General features: G+C 54.6%; 1 protein-coding gene across 5 annotated transcripts in view; it reads right to left on the bottom strand.

Annotated features, from left to right (window-relative positions):
• Positions 1-234: 234 nt before the first annotated feature.
• The window catches only part of BICD2 (BICD cargo adaptor 2), a 53198-nt gene continuing 34440 nt past the window's right edge, over positions 235-18992 (bottom strand). For 2 of the 5 annotated variants that reach the window (XM_070050117.1, XM_017342054.3), the window contains 7 exons: positions 12806-13018; positions 10701-10853; positions 8307-8762; positions 6283-7326; positions 5712-5863; positions 3954-4164; positions 235-2340 (listed from right to left, as the gene is read on the bottom strand). In XM_070050117.1, coding sequence (XP_069906218.1) covers positions 2335-2340; positions 3954-4164; positions 5712-5863; positions 6283-7326; positions 8307-8762; positions 10701-10853; positions 12806-13018 — 2235 coding nt within the window. In that variant the 3' untranslated portion in view covers positions 235-2334. Of the gene's footprint in view, positions 2341-3709; positions 4165-5711; positions 5864-6282; positions 7327-8306; positions 8763-10700; positions 10854-12805; positions 13019-18992 lie in introns of those variants that run through there. The other 3 variants (XM_070050111.1, XM_002708227.5, XM_070050113.1) reach the window with 2 other exon arrangements.

Raw genomic sequence — 18992 nt, 5'->3', positions numbered from 1 at the left:
AACATGCTCTGACTACCTCACAGCCCGGCATTCACACCTGATGCCACATGGGCCCCCAGGGTGCACCCCCGCCACGTTTCTCCCCTCCCCCCCCCAAGAGGGACCCCAGGCTGCTCCCAGCCTCCCCCGCACCAGGGTGCCCTGGCTTCAGAGCTCCTAGAGGCACAGGACTCGCTACGCAGCTCGAGTGGTCACCTGCACAGGGGCCGAGCAGTCACAGAACACGCCGTGAGCTTTTATCTTTTTATTATTCTTTATTTATTGGTCCTGCCAATGTGACTCTTTACCCAGGCCCTTTTCCTATGTGCACTGGCTTGTCAACAACTCACGCCACCTGTTGGTGTCTTCACAGACTTGAAGAATTTCTCCTTTCCTTTCCTTTAGTTTTCCATTCTCAGACTCATTTTCTCAGAAATGGAAGGCAATTGCTTGTTATCTGTTTAGGTCTGTGTAAAAGTTCCCTGGCAGGAGAACATGCATATGACTTTAAAATAAAGACAACATCTGACACTAAAGTAATGCACAGAAAAAATACAGTACTCAGACATCATTGCAAATAAATACCCCATACAGATGGTACAGATGAAACACCCCATAGGGAAGTTATTGGAGATAACCTCATCTGTAACAGTATTTCTTATGAATCAACACTGTAACAGAAGGTAAAAAACAGGAGTCCCAACAACTAGGAATAAGAATGCAATTCCAGGAAACAGAATTCTGTATTCGTGTCATTTGCATGACTATAATTTGTTTTTTTTTTTGTTTTTTTTTTTGTTTTTTTTTTTGGAGGGAGCAGTTTTCTTCCTCCCTGAGTCCCAATCCGGCCACACCCAACAACCTCCCCAGCAAACAGCAGGAGCAGCCCTGGTCTGCTGCAGAGCTTCAGCAATTCTGTTTCCTGAAATTAACAGTGATTAGTTACACCAAGCAAGAGAAGATACAACGTCTCCTTTTCACATTTGCAAAGAACACCGGCTACCTCTCCCCCCAGTGCCCGCGTGTGCGGCCCTGCGCCCTCAGCCCTTCACAAATGTTGGTGGTCAGCAGCTTGCTCAGCTTGTCCCAGGAAGTCCGTGTGGTTCCCAAAGCACACTCACGATTTTGTGTTTGCTTTCATCTTCTAAGCCCCTGAATTTGTAAGTAAAGAATCACTGACTAACAGAATTTTGCACAATTACTGTTTCTTTCCCTCCATGAAGATGCCCAGGTCCAGGGGGGAGGCGAGCACCTGCTCCCACCTGTTGGTCCACACTGGCCTTCAGCGTTCCCAACTAGCTCTTCCCTGCTGCTCCTAGCTACCTGCGCTGGGACACCTCCCTTCACTGATGAAGGCACTACTGGCAATGAGTACTAACAAAAAGGTGTTGAAATAGAACACCCTAAAAATCGACGACTGTAGAATTTTCTAAGTGTACCACAATTTGGCACAACAACCAGAATAACAAAACAATTCCAATTTGGAATTTCACTGGTACAGTTGTATAAAATTCTGTTAATCAGTCATGCTTTACAATGTCCTAAAACCCAGAAAACTCTGGAATTTGTAGGTAATACTACTCATTCAATAATTTATCTTTTTTCAAGTGCCTATTGTTTTAACCAGAGCAAAGGTCAAGTTTTCTTCTTGTTACATTGAACTATTCCTAAGAATAATAATAATACAATATGAAAAACCCCAGAATCGGAATACCCTGGATTTCTTAATGAAGATGGCATTTAAAATCTGTAATTTCAAACATGAACCATAATGCCGTATCATCTACCAGGCTACTGGACCACGGCAGGGACCTCTCGGCAGCGTCCCTTGCTGGGTCAAGGCCTCCCTCCAGTCTAGAGCCACGTGTTGCGCAGCACACGGCTGTCTCGCACCGACATCAGATTCGCACGTCGGAGTGAGACACAGCTACAGCTACAGAACACGAGCACAGACCACAGCATCTGAGACCGTCTCCACGCGAGGAATTCGGAAGCAAATATAATATCAAAATATCAAAAGTGCACAGGTTGATCGGATAAAAAAGGAAACTTTGTGATAAGGAGATCCCGTGGTGGGTGTTTCCGGCAGGCCCGAGCGAGCCGGCGTGGCCCTGGAAGCGGTTTCTTCGGCCATACAGAGGCCTGTCCAAGCAGCAGCTCGCGGCACTCAACATTAAAGCTTTTTTCCTCCCATTACAAACTTGGGGAATGCTATTTTGAAAAGAACTGCAGTGGCATATCCAAAAACGTTTTATAAGTGACTTTTAGGTTGCCCTTCCTTCCTCCGTGTGGGCACGGGAGGGGAGGGGGCTGCGCTGTGACGGGGCCGGCGGCCGAGTCCGCCCAGCAGCTACTCTACAGCTGAAAACGGGAGAAAACAAGACAGCGTTAGAAACGGCCACCACCCCTCCCGCTGGCCTGACAACTACAGCTCTCACCGTGCTGGGGGCGGGCGAGCATGTTAGTGGGTGGAGGCGGCCTGCGTGGGGGTTAGGGGCCAGTGGCTCTGAGAGCCCCTTATAAGTTCAGAGAGAAGCTGCGGACGGGCTCGGCAGGAGAGGGCACAGCAGGAGAGGGGTGCGCATGCGGGCAGCGTCCCAGGACAGACGTGCAAGGGACACGTGTGGCCTGTGCTGCACGCCAAGACAGTGCCTGGAGTCTGGAGGGCCTGACACACACTTGGTACCCATGGGAAGAGCGGGCAGGGCAACAGGGCCTCGTGTCAAGTAACACAAATCCTGTCCACGCAGACGGGTGGGAGTGGCTGTGGTCTGGCCAGCCCCAGCGGGACCAAGAGGGAAACAGGAAGAGCTCTGCTGCAACTTGGGGGGCCCCAGCCGACTTCCCTTGTTCTCGTGTGGCCATCCCCACATGGCACTCAATGCAGAACCACATGCCTCCTACCTGTGAGTCCCACACACTGGCCTGGGCCCATGCAAAGCTCTCGCAGCACTGCTGGGCTCTGCTGCCACCACGCGTGCCTCTCCGGGCAGGTGAGCCTGCAGGCAGCTCAGACTTCCGGCTGGGATTCAAAGCCCTGCGCCTTCAGGTCTGAAGCCCCCAGGGAGGAAGGTCCAAGGGCAGGCAGGCAGCCATAGTTCCCCAAAACAACAGGATGGACTTTGCAGGAAGGATGGTCCAGCCAGGCACTTGGAAAGTTTTTTCACTAAGAAAGGAAGCCCTGGGCCTCGGGCGCTGCCAATTTGTCACCATATAGGCTGGTGGATGAGTGTGCAGGTCTCAAATGGGGAGCCAAGGCCGCGGAGCTCTGCCCTCCTGCTCTCACTGGCTGTGTCTGTGCTGTGGGGGCCATCTGCGGAGGGTAGCTCAGGTCTGTTCTCTGGGTTTTGGGGAAAGCCATCCTGTGCCTTTACACTGACTGATGTGCAGTGAGATGCTGCACCATCTACATCCTTCTCTCCATAAAACCAGGCCCGGTACAGGCTATGGTCTGAGGCCCTTCAGCAGGCCAGAACCTCCTAAAACTGCTTTCTGACGTGAGACATGCGAGGAACATGCAGGTTTCCATTCAGACCCTGCCCCTCCACGGGAGCCCAGGGGTGGGGCCAGGACCCCTTCCCTTGGGCTCTCCCAGCACCCAGGGCCCTGGAAGACACTTCTGCGTGTCTGTCTTCCCCGACGGCATGTGCTCCTTTTCCCCACCTCGGCCCCTAGGGAGCTCCTGAGGGCTGTAAGAAATGAGAGGCGACATGAAGCTCACGAGAGTCCCGCCGACCGGTGCCGCCCGCCGCTCAGCCCGAATCCTGGCCCCGTGCGTTAGTCACGTTAGGATCAGCCTCGCCCCGCGGCCCCGCCGTGCTGGGTTAAGTGAGTGAAGCAGGAACGAGTTAGCTGCCGTGTGTGGAGCCCGCAGCCTAATCACAGTAAATGCTCTGCTTCTCGCTGCAGAACACCTGGCTGGTGAGCGCAGTGCCCTCGGCCCTGTCGCTGGCGCAGGCGCAGGCGTGACTTACACTCGGGGTGGCCGGCTTGGCCTTGGGGGCGGCCTTGGCGCGGCCCCGCCGGGCCTGCTCGTGGTCCAGCTCGAGCAGCTCCAGCCGCTGGGTGAGCGCCAGCTTCTGCTGGATGGCCATGCGCAGCAGCGAGTTGAGCGTCTTCTTCTCATCCTCAGCGGCCGCCAGCTGCCGCTGCATCTCATCCAGCTGTGTGATGTACTCGTCACACCTGTGGGGACCAGAGCGCGGTGAGGCCAGGGCACGGCATGGCACAGCACGGCAGCCTCCCCAGAGGGCTGGGGGCCTCGCTGTGGCTTCACTCAGCAAGGCGCTGCTCAGACAGAGCCTCTGACCGGCCCGCGCGGCCCTGTAAAGTGAGCGGACTCATTTGGTGCAGGGCTTGCTGAGCTCACTGGGCAGGAAGTGGTTCTCAGAAAGAGGCTGTGCCCCCCAGGACGCAGCTTCCTCTGGGGCAGTGGCCCCTACTTCAGGGTCGGTCGGCATGCTGAGACAGCACGAGCTTCGAGGTGGGCATGAACTCAAAGCAGGCCTGGGCTTGTGCCTGCTGCAGGCACATGGCCAGTGCTCAATCGATCTGTGCTGATGACAACCGGAGCAAAGCACAGGTGTGTGTGGATGCCACAGGCAGTCTGTCCCGGCGCCTGGGCCTCCGCCTAACTGTGACTCATCTGCTCCACCCCGGTGAGAGCAGGGGAAGAGAGAGACACCCACTTCACACTGTCCCTGGGCTTCTGCCCACCTGCCCACCAACCCACTGAGGGGCTGGCTGGGGCCTGGCAGAGACACTGAGACACAGGGGCCCCACCAGACAGGGGCCAATCGGCATCCCCTTGGGGACATAGCCTCCAGGGTCTGAATCCTGGCTCCATCTGAAAAGTCAGGACTTTAAACACAACAAGTTTACAAAGCTATAGTTTATCTTCTAGATGTGGGGGACCTGGGGAATCTCTCTCAAGCACTTTCCTATCCCCAGGAAAAGCAACGCTCCTAGAAAAACCCTGGCACTCCTTTCTTCTGCCTGTCCTGGCAGTCCCCATAACGGCCAGCAGGTGGTGCCACCCACCTTAGAGAGTGAAAGGCAGGGCCTTGCTTCTCAGTGTTGGGTTTGACCTTCCTCAGCCTGTGTCGGGTATGCACGTGCAGGGCAGCCCCTGGCTCACCCAAGAGACCCTCACTAAGAGTCCCTTCAGGGAAGAGGAACTGAACGCCAAGGGTCATGGGGATGCAGAAGCCTGGAGCTGCGCAAAGGTGGGATCCCACTCCAGCTAGGAGGGCAACCGGTGAACCCGCAGCCCCAGCCAGGTGAGTTCAGGGCTGGTCTGTCACCTCAAGTCAGCCTGGTAACTGTTGGCCGTTAGGACCCCAGGACGGTCAAGCACTTCCCCACCCTCTCTGGGGCCTGCTCCCTTGATCTCCTTACAAAACAGGACCAACTGGGCTTGCTAGGGCTTGGTAACACTAAAATGAAAACAGCCCCACAGAACCAGGTTCCTGGGGCCAGGCGGGCAGCAGCAGGAACGGAGGAGAACCACACACCCTCTGCTGCCGCTGGCCACACACGGCGCCTACCAAGTACACTCCGCACTCGGGCACCTTCTCACCCTCCCTCATCACCAACTCCAGCTCCACTGTGTATGCCAGGGCTGGGCTGGGGCCACACTTCCCAAACACGTGTCACTCGCAGTGGCGCTGGACACAGGCACTGACCCGCAGGCCTCAGAGAAGGTGGGGGTGGGGGGGCTTCAGCGCAGTTACCTGGTGGCGAACATGGCTCGCAGGGAGGAGAAGGTGGCCGCGTCCTCCTTGAGGGCCTTGAGCTCGTTGCGCAGCTTCATCATGGTCTCGGTTACCATGGCCTTCTCGTTCTCATACTTGCTCTTCAGATTGGCGAGGGCTACCTCAGCTGTCTGGGGTACACACAGGGGCAGGGCAGGTGGGTACAGGGTATGACACTGGCCGACACATGCTCTGGGCTCAGGTAGGGGCCCTGGGTATGAGACGGTGCCAGCACCGCACTCTCTGGGAGACGCTGTCTCTCCAATGCAGCCCTAGGAACCAACTCCAGCAGCCGTGCTGGGCAGTCAGCAGGCCTCAGTGAGTCCCAGAGTACTCCTCAACCTGCCCTGGGACCCCCAGAAAGCCCCACCTCCCTCGTTCTCCAATCCAGCACCTGGAACTGATCGCTACCAAGTGGTCACAGGTGAGCACAGTTCTTACTGGCCAAGATGCCCTCCTCGGAGTGGCCCTAGAGACCACCTGCCCCTAGGCTCTGCCCTCGCGTCACCCACGGCCTGGGACCCCAGCGCAGGACGGCGCCCGGCCTCACCTGCTTGTTGGCCTTGAGCACGGTGCGCAGCGTGGTGATCTGCTCCCGCTTGGTGCTGAGCAGCGACTTCAGCTTGAGGATCTCCTCCATGAGCGCCTCCTTGTCCTTGTCCACCGCAGGGCCCAGCTCCTGCGAGGCGATGCGCTGACGGGACAGCTCCATCGTGCGGTCCACAGCCGCCTGCAGGTGCTTGATCTGGTCGCGGATGATGGCGATCAGGTTGTAGATGTTCATGGGCTCCCGGCGCGGGTCGCTCAGGGGCGAGGGCAGCGAAGAGCTGGGGGAGGGGCTGCTGTCCCCAGTCCCACCATCAGCTCGGCAGGCCTCTGTGGCCAGCAGCCCCTTGGACAGGAGGATGGGTGAGCGGCGGCCACGGCCCTCTGGGCTGGTGCGGCCCCCAGGGCTGGTGCGGCCGGCCCCAGCCTGGCCCTCCCGATAGTAGTCCAGGGCAACGCGGGTGGGCGTCTCGTTGTTGCACATGCACACGTGGTGGTAGAGGCTGGCCAGCTCCTCGCTGAAGGTCACCAACTCATCCTGGGCCACGCTCAGGCTGCCCTGAGTCTCCCCAGCCACGTCGCTCACTTTCTTCAGCTCCTTCTCCAGCCGGGCCAGCAGCTCACGGTCCTGGCGGCTGGTCTTCTCCAGCAGGGCAACCTTCTCGGTGAGCGCCTGGCCCTCGGCCTCGTAGCGGCCCTTCTCCTCGGCGTGCTGGGCCTCGCGGGCTTCATGGGTGTCACGCAGCGCCCTAAGCTGTTCTCGGAGCTCGCCAGCCTCAGCCACAGCCACGTGGTACTTGCAGGCCAAGACCTCAGGGCCATCAATGTCCACCTCATAGTAGTCGCCGTCTTCGTGGCTGTCACGGTCCTTCTCGTTGTCCAGGGCCGTCTGGCGCTCCTTGCCAGCCTGCAGGCGCCGCAGGGCGCTCAGGTTCTCCGTGAGATGGCTCACCTTCTCCCGCTGCTCGGAGAGGGCCCCCCGCGCCTGCTCCAGTTGCTTCTGTGTGTCCTGCAGCGTCACCAGCAGGCCCCCCTTCTCTCTCTCCATCTGCAACGGCACAGGCACGGGAGAGCTTGTCAGCAGGAATGGAAGCCTTGGGCAGCTCAGCAACATTCTATCTGCCAAGGCAGGCCGTGGGGCAGATGGAATTCACGCTGCCCCCCCAGGGCACTGCCCATCACCAGCAACAGTGGCCACCTGCAAGGGCTGCCTGTATCTCTACTATGGAGGGCCGGGTCAGCTGGGCGGGGTGGCAGGGACCCCTTTTTAAAAAAGATTTATTTATTTATTGAAAGGCATATACACAGAGAGGGAGAGAGACACAGAGATCTTCCATCTGCTGGTTTACATCCCCAGTGGCTGCAATTGCCAGGGCTGGGCTATGCTGAAGCCAGGGGACAGGAGCTGCTTCTAGGTCTCCCACATAGGTGGCAGGGGCCCAAGTACACATTCCACTGGTTTCCCAGACCATCAGTAGGGAGCTGGATCAGAAGTGAAGCAGCTGTGACATGAACCAGTGCTCATACGGGACGCCGGCACTGCAGGTAAAGGCTTTACCCGCTATGCCATGTGGACCCCACACCCTGCTCTTGGCTCTTGAGAACGGGGGCTCCATTGCCTCCTTCCCTGTACCTCAAAGGGCATGCCATCATTTGCTGGATCAACAGAGATCCGTCTCCCAGGAGACAAAGCCATCCCCAAACCTGCCAGTTATTCTGACTCCTGGTCAGGGTGTGGGAGTCACACGCGAGGCCAGCGTCCTATCACTTCACCCTGTCACGATGTGGGTGACCTGGGAGCAATGTGGACACCACTGCACTAACCTAGACCCAGTCACCAGGAACCTAGGATTCTGCTCTGGAGTTTCACTCACGTCCAGGATGCAGGGCTGGAAATCAGCATAAGGAAAGAGTGAGTGAGCACCAGCAGTCAGGGCAGCCCTGCAGGGTGGGGTTGTATGCGTGCAGCTATGCCAGGAGGCGAGCAAAGGGGGGCGGGGGCACGAGGGGCACAGGCCTTTGGCTCACCTGCACCAGCTGCTGCTTCAGTTTCTGGATCTCAGAGATGTGCAGCTCACTGAGCAGGTCAGAGACAAGGCTGGGGGAGGGCGGTGCCAGGCCATCCTTCCTAGGTGTCGATGTTTTGTTGTCTGGTGGCGGCTTAGCCAAGCCATGCTCGAAGCCATTGACCAGGGCCTCGGCATCATTGTTGGGCTCAGCTGCAGCGTCGTCACTGAACTTGAGGCCATCCAGGGAGACGTGCAGGTGGCTGGTGTAGAAGGAGTCGTTGATGCTCATGTACTGCGACAGCTCCTTGCGCAGGCTGCTCTTCTGCTCGCGCTCTGTCTTCAGCGTCTCCAGGGCCTCCTCCAGCTGCCGTTCCGAGATCTCCTTGAGCCGGATGGCATCCTCCAGCTGGCTGTTGAGGTACTCAGCCTCCTCCTCCAGCCGCTTGATCTCGTGTTTGAGGCCCTCAAACTCCACCTGGGAAGAGGCCACATGTCCCGTCAAGGCATGGGAAAACAAGGGGCACAGTCACGCCAAAGCACCCAACTTCCCCAACTAGATGCAAAGGGGCTGCAGCAATCCAGGCCAAGGTCACCCCCCCCCCCCACATCTCCCCTGAGGAACGTGGATGCTGAGGGGTCCAAGTATGAGATACAGGGCACAGAAATGCTCAGCCCACAGTGGGGGCACCGCACACAAGGGCTGCAAAACAGCCAGCTGAGATCCACAGGTATCTATGCTACCCAATGTCCATCAAGCCACTTAAGAAATATTCCAAGTGCATACTCATTTATAGCTCTGTAAGATTAATACAAGTAGTTCATTACTATCTTAAAGCTCATAAGATGTACACAAGTATTTGGATGTGTGCTGTGGCTGTTGCTTCTAATCCTAATTCAAAATGAAGGAACTGAAATTCCCCCAAGTGCACACGTGACACCCAGGCCTGGAGGAGCCTGAGGGTGGTGAGACACACAGAGGCTGCCACGTGAGGTCACATCTGCTGGCAGGCAAGGAAGAGCAGGCAGAATCCAGTGCTCTACGTAGGGGCTGAGGGCAATTTTTATATATATTTCTTACCATTCTGTATTCTTTGGCCAAGGGAAGGTAAAAAATCATAAAATGGGGGCCAGTGCTATGGCACATCAGGTAAAGCCACCACCTGCAGAGCCAGCATCCTATATGGACACCGGTTCATGTCCTGGCTGCTCTACTTCCAATCCATCTCTCCTGTGGCCTGGGAAAGCAGAAGATGACCCAAGCCCTTGGGCCTTTGCACCCATGTGGGAGACCCATAAGAAGCTCCTGGCTCCTGGCTTCAGATAGGCCCAGATCCAGCCATTGCGGTCATTTGCGAAATGAACCAGCAGATGGAAGACCCCACGCACCCCTCTCTGCCTCTGCCTCTCTATAATTCTCCTTTCAAATAAATAAATCTTAAAAAAAATAAATAAATAAAATGAAGTGCTGAGTGATTTTCTGTCAGTTTTAGATGCGAAGGGGCACCCAGTACTGAAACTGAGATGTGCTCCCAGGAGGTGGGTGTGTAGGTACCATAGGAGGCATGAGGGTGGGGATCCCAGCAGACGGGGGCCGGCTCCACCAAGTGCCAACACTGAGGGCTATACCTCTGAGCCTTGGTTTCCTCTCCCTCAGGATAGGGAGGTGGGCCAGGTTCTGCCAACGATAATACTAAGACCAAATGGCATCCATGACAGGTAACGGTTGCAAGCTACGGTAGTGAGACTGGGGCTGTGTATGCCGTTCTGATGTTTGGGGAGCAGAACCAGTTTCCTGCTTGCTTTTACAAATGGATCTCTGCACACACTCAAGCTTCCTTATCCAGGACTCAAATGGCAGGTTTGCTGATGGCAAGACTCTTCTGCTCTGAAGGACCCGGTGGATCAGGATTTCTGAAGGCAGCGAGGAGGGAGCCCTTAGCAATCTGGGGCAAAGTCTGCACTTGCTGAGGAGAAAACGTGTCCCACTTCCCGTCCTGCAAGGCTGTAGCTGTCAGGGGAGAGCATGCTGGTCCTTGAGTGGCCCTAGAGCCCAGAACTGCCTGTGGCATCACAGACAGAGGGGACCCCACTTATCCCTGCCACAGGCAGAGGGAAGACTGCTCATCCCTGTCACAGGCAGAGGCATGGCAATGCTCAGGCCTCACAGTCAGCACCCAGGATGGGACAGCACCTGCAGACCCAGTCTCGGGCGGAGATGGGGGTAACCTCTTGAACACCTCCGATTGCTTTCCATTCTGTTGGGGACAACATCTCAGCCCGGCCAACAGTCAGTAAGTGTTGCAGCCAGATGCTTTCTGTGGAACTGGAGGGTCTGGGCCTTGCTGGCTGCACCCTCTGCCTATACAACAGCACGGCTGGCACAAGGTGTCCCCTCTTGCTGCCCGGGACTTGCCTGGTTCTGCCGGAGCAGGGACACCTGCTTCTGCAGGCTGATGTTCTCCTCCTCCAGCTCCGAGTAGTCCTGCAGCAGGCGGGCCTCCCGGAACTTGTACTCCTTGATGTCGTCCCGCAGGCGGCTGCGCTGGACTTCCACATTTTGGTTGATCTGCCAGGGGAGGGGAGAGGGAGGCAAGTGAGTGGCCGGCTGCGCCTCTGCTTCCAAGGGGCTTAAGGGACTCGGTGTGGCTGCCTCACCTCTGTGCCCGTGGGAACCAGTGTGGCTGCCTGGGAGCACAGTGCACAGGGAGTGGCAGAGGGTGCTGCGGTACCCTCAGCCCTCTCAGGGTGGGCCCTGCAGCTTTCCTATCTGGTGGGCAGGTCAGGGGGCACTGCTATGATACCATCTGCAGAGGCTCAAAGGCTACACAGCACCTGCCCAGAGAAGTGAACACAGCGCAGTGCCCACAGTCACAGCGGCACTGGCATGTGGGGGCACATCCTTGGGAGAAAGAGGCTGAGGGGTGTGGAGGGATGGGCGGGATGCCCTGCTGAAACACAGAACAGTGGGAATCCACCACCAGACCTGCCTATCTTCAACCTGAAGCGCTCACTTCTGGCAGCAGGGTCACCCATTTTTCTGGCCTTTGGAAAAGAGAAAGGGGCGGAAGACGCCAGGCAGGAGAGAGCCCCTGCACTGGCTCTGCAGGAAGAGGGGTTGTTGGAGGGCTGAGATGACAGTCAGGGCAAGAGTGAGTCTCTCCAGAGCAATGGTCCCTCCTCCCACCCTCATCCATGACCCCTCTGGGAGGAAATGAGGTCAGGCCACTGCTAGTCCCCGGCAGCGTGCCCCAACACTGCGCTCTACTGCTGCGCGCTTCATGTTCTATGCTCTGCCAGTCACTCCATGAGACCATCCATTGCAGAGGGTGCACTACTATGGCTGGAACAAGGGCTTGGAGGTGGGACGAGGGAGCGCAGGGTGTCCCCTCCAAGAGGCTTTGGAGACTTGGTTTACAGACAGGGAGATAGGCTGGGACTAAGGTCAAGGCCTTGCCTGGGTCTTGAGGCTCAGTGACGGGCTGAGCCAGCATCATTCCATTCACTCCCTTCTGGATGGGTATGTGGGGCTGACCCCCAAAGCCACAGTCAGGAGGGCCACAGCCAGACTGCAGCTTTTAAAACTCCTCTCACTCCTCTCTGCCCTGGCATGACCCCACGGTAGACAGGTTTCTGCCCCAGGGACACGCACAGGGTGCAGTCCTCCTTCCAGGCTCACCAAGACACCCCTCCAGAGGACTAAGGCTTTATTTAGACCAAGCTGGATCCCCAGGATCTGCACACACTGAGGCACCAGCAGGGAGCCTATGGACGGGGGACACAAACGCCCCCAGCTGACCTCAGCAAGGCGCCCCTCCCTCCTTACCTGACAGGCTGGCGGCTCTGGGTCCTCCTACACAGGCTCCTGTCCATGATCCCCCAAATCCTCTTTGCCACATCACTGCCCTGGGTTCCCAACCTTCCACAGAAGCTGGTCCCAGTCGGCAGGGTCAAGTGCCAAGCTGGTTCATCTCTCAAAAGCTCAAGGGCGGACATTACCATCTCATTTCCTGACAGGAAGGCTGCAGGTCATGACTGCCCACGGGACTCAGGATACACCCCAGTTTAAGCCCAGCTGGGGCAGTGCCCAGTACCAAGCCTCTCCCTGATGGCACCTTGCTGCGCACATGAGGCTGGGGCGCAGCAGTCAGGGCAACGGATGGTGGTCCCTGCCTGTAATCCTCAGATGCGCATGTCTCACTCTGAGTCCCCATGGACAGGTTTTCTTATCCATAGCCGGGCCCCAAGGGAGACAGAAGGTCCCTCGAGTAGGGAGCCCAGTGGCAGGGACTTCTCTGTTGGGCACCAGACCTCCACCCCTACGGGGGCTGGCCTTGCCCTCCTGACTGCTCACCTCCTGGTCTGGGCCTAATTCACTGGCGGCTAGAGGCAGCCTGACACAGCAATGCAGTCTGGCGTGCCGTCTGAACTGCAGCAGACAGGACCAAAGGATGGCACAGGTGGCCCAGCCCCGCCTGCCACGTGCCCTGGTGCACGGCACAGGCCCACCCACTGGCCCACCTCCTTCAGCTCCTGAGCCACCGAGGTGAGGCGCTCGTTCTCAGACTGCGTGTTGGTGAGGACGTTGCGCAGCTGCTTCAGCTCCGTCTGCAGCTCCAGCACCTTGCGCACGTAATACTGCTCCTTGGAGGCCGACTCCTGGATCAGGCTTTCCTCTCGGCTCTCGCCATCCGCGGCCACCTTCTTGTGGTTTGTGTGCGCCTGTCCAAAAGCCTGCATCAGAAGACAAGATGCTTGTGAGAGACAGGCGTCCAGGAACACTGAGCCCCAGCACTAGCCAATGGCAGTGAGAAGGGCAGAAGGACCCCTTGACCAGGAAGGGCTATGTACACATGTGTACACACACTGAGCCGTACGTGAGGGACACACTCTACTGAAATAAAATGGGGTCTCTGAGGAGCAAGGGTGCAGTGTGGCGCAACTGTTGTGAGGACACGGCATGCATGGACATGTAGGACAGAGCTCCCTCCTAGACCCTATCCTGAGGGGCTAACTGGGAAGCTCAGGCACCCTCAGCCTTGCCCAAAGGGGAGCAAACCCCAGGGCTACACACAGCCCTCCCCTCCCTACCGCAGATGGGGAAACTGAGGCTCAGGTGAGTGTACCGTCATTCATGTAAGAGCAGGGGAACCTGCCCAATCTGCTGCTTGGTACTCACCCATCCTCACTCATTGCGGGACAAACCTGGAACAGAGGGGAAGGAGGTAACGACGAGAACCAACCAGAGGCCAGCACTGCATATGCGAGCCCCAAAATACAAAACCAGCGTTTCCCACACAAAGGAATGGGGGTAAAGGACAAGGGCTTTGACACAGGAGGCAATGGGATGTGGCCTACACTCAGGAAGAAGATGCTATGGTTACGTGTGAGGGCTGAAGCCCTAGTCCAAGATGCCCAGGTCTGCATACCCACCACTCAGTCTCGAGAGGGAGGGACTGGGCCCTGTGATGGGGGAGCCCCAGCAGACCCCATTGTAAAGTGTGTGTCACCCTCAGTGGCTAACAGGACATCACAGCCCAGCAGGACAGCCACGGCTGTGCATGGAGGCCTGCAGCTTGTGCTGACACTCCTGCTGCAGACACACGAATGCCCACGCCACCCACGCTGCCTCCCAAGGGCTGCTCTTGCTCAACTGCCCCCAGCCCACTGACACAATGCTCATGCTGTAGAAGAGGTCAGCACCTTTTCAAATCAAAACAGCTCAGCTCTGTTCTCATCCCTCCTGGTCCCAGGAAAGCTAAACCACAAATCACTATGTCCACGCAGCACCTGCCTCCCGCTGGCTGCCGCTCCACCGTTCCCAGTCCAAGCAGCAGCCTCAGTCTCAGCTCCTTCACTGGGTGAGGGGGCTGAAGACCAGCCAGGCCTCCTGACATACCAGCAGGACTGACAAGAGTCCAGCACCTGTGGCCACTCCTGACACACCCGTGGGCCTGGTGCTGGCGATGAGAACATCTCCTCAGAGGCTTGCTTGAGATGATACACAATTCAAGTCCAGGCCTGCCAGCCTAGCCATAATCTCCTCCTCTGCCCAGCTCCAGCTGGCTGCCCAGGGCATCTGGCAGCTCTTCAAACACACTGGCAGGGAGACCTCCACCTCCAGCTAGACAAGCTACTCCCAGGGACTGTGTCTGCTCCTGTGTGCAAAGCCTAAAACATTCTAGAAAATGACAGCAATAGCATGCAGAGTAAGCAGCAGGCTGCAAGTCTCTGGCCCCAGATAATAAGGGTAAGGAGAGTTCCACCGTTCCTGCAAGATGGAGCTATGGCAGGGCTGGAGGACAGAGGCCAGGCAGTGACAGCAGCAAAAGGGCAGACCTGCCGGCAGGGGACCAAACCCTCACTGAGGATGGGTCAGTGCAGGGCCAAGGAAGCCATGACTAGGGAAAGGATACCCCGGGTGGAGGTAACATCCCCACCATCCCCAGGGGTAACTGAAAACAGCACCAGTTCCCTCCAACCCCAGGAGCCCTCCTGACTCACAGGCGGCAACTGGAGCACTCCCAGGGTCTGTGGAAGTCAGGCTAGATTACATGCTGCTTTGGCACGGCAGAGCAAAGCTAAGGACAAACACCAAAGAATCAGTCTATTTCCACATCACTTCCCTGCACCCCAGAACAGAACTTGAGAACACAAGCAGGAATATCCGTACATAACACCACTTCCAGTGGGGACACCCACGGCTGGCACCAACCCCTAACTGCTGCGGATGCGAAGGTACAGGAGGAAACGTCCATGGACAGCACTCAGCCCTCACTGGCTGGCCACAGTGAGGCCAATAGACATGAAGTCAGGTATCAGGACACAGTCCTGAGTGGAAGGAAGACTAAACAATGCCACGTAAAGACTAGGAAGATGCAAAACAATCCAAACCAAACTTTTTTTAAAAAAGATTTATTTATTCATTTGAAAGTCAGAGGCACACAGAGAAGGAGAAGCAGAGAGAGAGAGAGGTTCTCCAGCTGCTGGTTCACTCCTCAATTGGCTGCAATGGCCGGAGAGCTGCACCGATCCAAAGCCAGGAGCCAAGAGCTTCCTCTGGGTCTCCCATCCGGGTGCAGGGGCCCGAGGACTTGGGCCATTTTCCACTGCTTTCCCAGGCCATAGCAGAGAGCTGAATCGGAAGTCGAGCAGCCGGGACTCATATGGGATGCCCGTCCTGCAGGCGGCAGCTTTAACAGCTCTGCCACAGCACTGGCCCCCAAACTAACTTTTAGGGAAGAAAATTAACCACATCAGATTAACACCAGATATGCAGTGCAGATGGGAAAATTAGTCAATCTGAAAATATAACAAGCTATCGAAAATGCAACACAGAGAAAAGGACATAAGAAAACCCAAAAAACCAAATAGCATTTGGAAAGCATGGGACAACTTTAAGAAGCCTAATACAGGTACTGGGAGTCCCCAGAGGAAAGGAAGGGGAGAGGATAGAAAAATATTTGAAAACATAATGGCTGAGGGGCTGGCACTGTGGTGTAGTAGGTTAGGCATCTGCCTGTGGTGCCAGCATCCCATATGAGTGCCAGTTTGAGTACTGGCTACTCCTCTTCTGATCCAGCTCCTTTCCTTGCTGATAGCCTGGGAACACAGAAGATAACCCAAGTGCTTGGACCCCTGCACACGCGTGGGAGACCCAGAGACAGCTCCTGGTTCCTGGCTTTGCATTGGCCCAGCTCTGGCCACTGTGGCCAATTAGGGAGTGAACCAGAGGATGGAAGACCACTCTCTCTGTAACTCTGCCTCTCAAGTAAATAAAGATCCTCCAAGTGCTTGGGCCCCTGAATCCATGTCGAGACCTGGATGAAATTCTAGATTCCTGGCTTCAGTCTGGCCCAGCCCTGGCTATTGTGGCCATTTGGGTAAATGAATCAGCAACAGAAGACCTGTTTTTCTCCTTCTATCTCCTCTCTCTGCAACTCTGCCTTTCAAGTAAACACATAAATATTTTTTTAAAAGTTCCAAACGACAAAAACCGTAAGCCCACAAATATTATCAGCCTGTCATTCCAAAGCGCAAGAAATACAAAGACAACCACACCAAAGCATAAAATTTCTGAAAGACCAGTGACATGATTTTAAAATGCTAAACTCAGCCAGAGGACAAAGCACACACGACTTAGAGAGGAGCAACAGCACATTTCTGTGATCAGCCTGCAGGCAAACGTAGCAACATCCTAAAAACAAGACCAAAAACTCACTAACATGGTCAACCAATGAAACGTGCTCACAAGTAAAAGCAAAATGGAGACATCAGACTGAGAGAATTATCAATAACAGGCTTGCACTACAAGATATGTTAATTAAATCCCTAATTGCAGAAGAAAAGGAATACCAGATGGAGCTCTAGATTCATAAGGAAGAATGAGAAGCATCAACAATGCTGGCTATATGGGTAAATATAAACTATTTTACTCTCATTCTTTTTTTTTTTTTTTTTTTTTTTTTTTTTTTTTTTTTTTTTGACAGGCAGAGTGGACAGTGAGAGAGAGAGAGACAGAGAGAAAGGTCTTCCTTTGCCGTTGGTTCACCCTCCAGTGGCCGCCACGGCCGGCACACCGTGCTGATCCGATGGCAGGAGCCAGGTGCTTCTCCTGGTCTCCCATGGGGTGCAGGGCCCAAGCACTTGGGCCATCCTCCACTGCACTCCCTGGCCACAGCAGAGAGCTGGCCTGGAAGAGGGGCAACCGGGACAGAATCCGGCGCCCCAACCGGGACTAGAACCCGGTGTGCCGGCGCCGCTAGGCGGAGGATTAGCCTAATGAGCCACGGCGCCGGCCTATTTTACTCTCATTCTTAAAAGATAATTAACTTGAAATTCAATACAATCCCCAGCAAAATTCCAAAGGTCTTTCCCTGCCCCCCCCAATGGAAATGCAGATTTTTCAAATTCACATGAAATTTCAAAGGGCCTGGAATGACTGAAACAATATTGAAAATAATAAAGTGGGGGCTGGAGGACTTATGATTTCTAACCTGAAAACTTAAAATGAAACTACAGTGATCAAAACACTGCGGTACTGGCATACGGATACACAGAAACCAAAGGAAAAGAATAGAATCTAGAAATACACACTCCAATATATGGTCAATTGACTTTTGTTTGACAAAAGTACAAAAATAAATAAAAAAGTACAAAAATAATTCAATGAGTAAACAATAGTTTTCTAACAACTAATGCTAGGACAAGAGGATATTCACATGCAAAATAGTGAACTTGAACCAAAACCTCACATCAGGTATAAAAATTAACTCAAAAGGGACCAGAAGGGCTGGTACAGCAGGTTAAGCTACCACTTGTTGACACCAGCATCCCATATGAGCACTGGTTTGCATCCCAGCCTCTTCACTTCCAATCCAGCTCCCTGCTAGTGAGCCTGGGAAAGTAGCAGAAGATGACCCAAGTACTAGGGCCCCTGCCATCTGAGTGGAAGACCCAGAGAGAGTTCCAGGCTCTTGGCTTCAGCCTGGCCCAACCCCACCCATTGCGGCCATTTGGAAAGATCTCTCTCTCTCTCTAGCTCGCCTTTTAAATAAATAAAAATAAATCTTAAAAAAAAAAAAAAAAAGACCAGAGACATAAATGTAGGAGTTGAAATTCTCAGAAGAAAACATAGGCATTAGTCTTTATGACTTTGGGTCTGGCAATAGCTTTGTAGCTAACACCAAAAGCAAGAGCTGCAACACCAAATAGATAAAATTGGACTTTATCAAAATTAAAAACTGCATGCATTATCAAGGACACATTATCAAGTGAAAAGACCATCCATTGAATAGGAGAAAACATTTTGTGATCATACATCTGCTAAAGATATAGTATCCATAACACAAAAAATTCTTATAAATCAATAAAGGACAATTCAATTAAAAAATGGGCAAAGGACTTGAACAGACACTTCTCCAAAGACATATAAATAGCCCACAAGCACATAAAAACATGCTTGCCATCATTAGTCAGTAGGGAAATGCAAACTAAAACCACAATGAGTTAGCATGTCACATCTACTACAATGGCTAACATTTTATAAAATGAAAATAACAATTGTCAAAGATGTAGAAAATCAAGAATCCTCATACACTGTTGGTGGACATGGACAATGGCACAGCCAGTGTGAAAAACCGTCTGGCTGGGGCTGGCACTGTGGTATAGGCGGTTAAGCTTCTGCCTGTGGTACCAGCATCCTGGCTGCTCCACTTCTGATTTAGCTCCCTGTTAATGGCCTGGGAAAGCAGTGGAAGATGACCCGAGTGCTGGGGCCCCTGCACCCACATGGGAGACTGGGATGAAGTTCCTGGCTCCTGGCTTTGAACCAGCCCAGCTGCAGTCATTGTAGCCATTTGGGAGAGAGGGGATGAGCCAGCAGATGTAAGATTTCTGTCTCTCCCCTTCTCTCTAACTTTCCAATAAATAAATACATCTTAAAAAAAAAAAAAAAAGAAAAAAGAAAGAAAGCAAAGAAAGACAGTCTGGTTGATCCTCAAACAGCTAAACATAGAGGTGCCACAAGACCCTGTAAATCCTCTCCTAGGTATATGTTCAAGAGAAATGAAGGGCTGATGCTGTGGTGCAGCAGGTCAACATCCCATATATGTGCCGGTTCCAAGTTCAGGCTGCTATACTTCCAATCCAGCTCCCAATTAATGTGCCTGGGAAAGCAGTGCAGGATGGCCCAACTCCTTGTGCCCCT

This window comes from Oryctolagus cuniculus, chromosome 1 (genome assembly GCF_964237555.1).
Source record: "Oryctolagus cuniculus chromosome 1, mOryCun1.1, whole genome shotgun sequence".
NCBI lineage: Eukaryota > Metazoa > Chordata > Mammalia > Lagomorpha > Leporidae > Oryctolagus > Oryctolagus cuniculus.
Note: the sequence above shows the minus strand (reverse complement) of the source record. Positions and strands in the feature narration are given on the sequence as shown.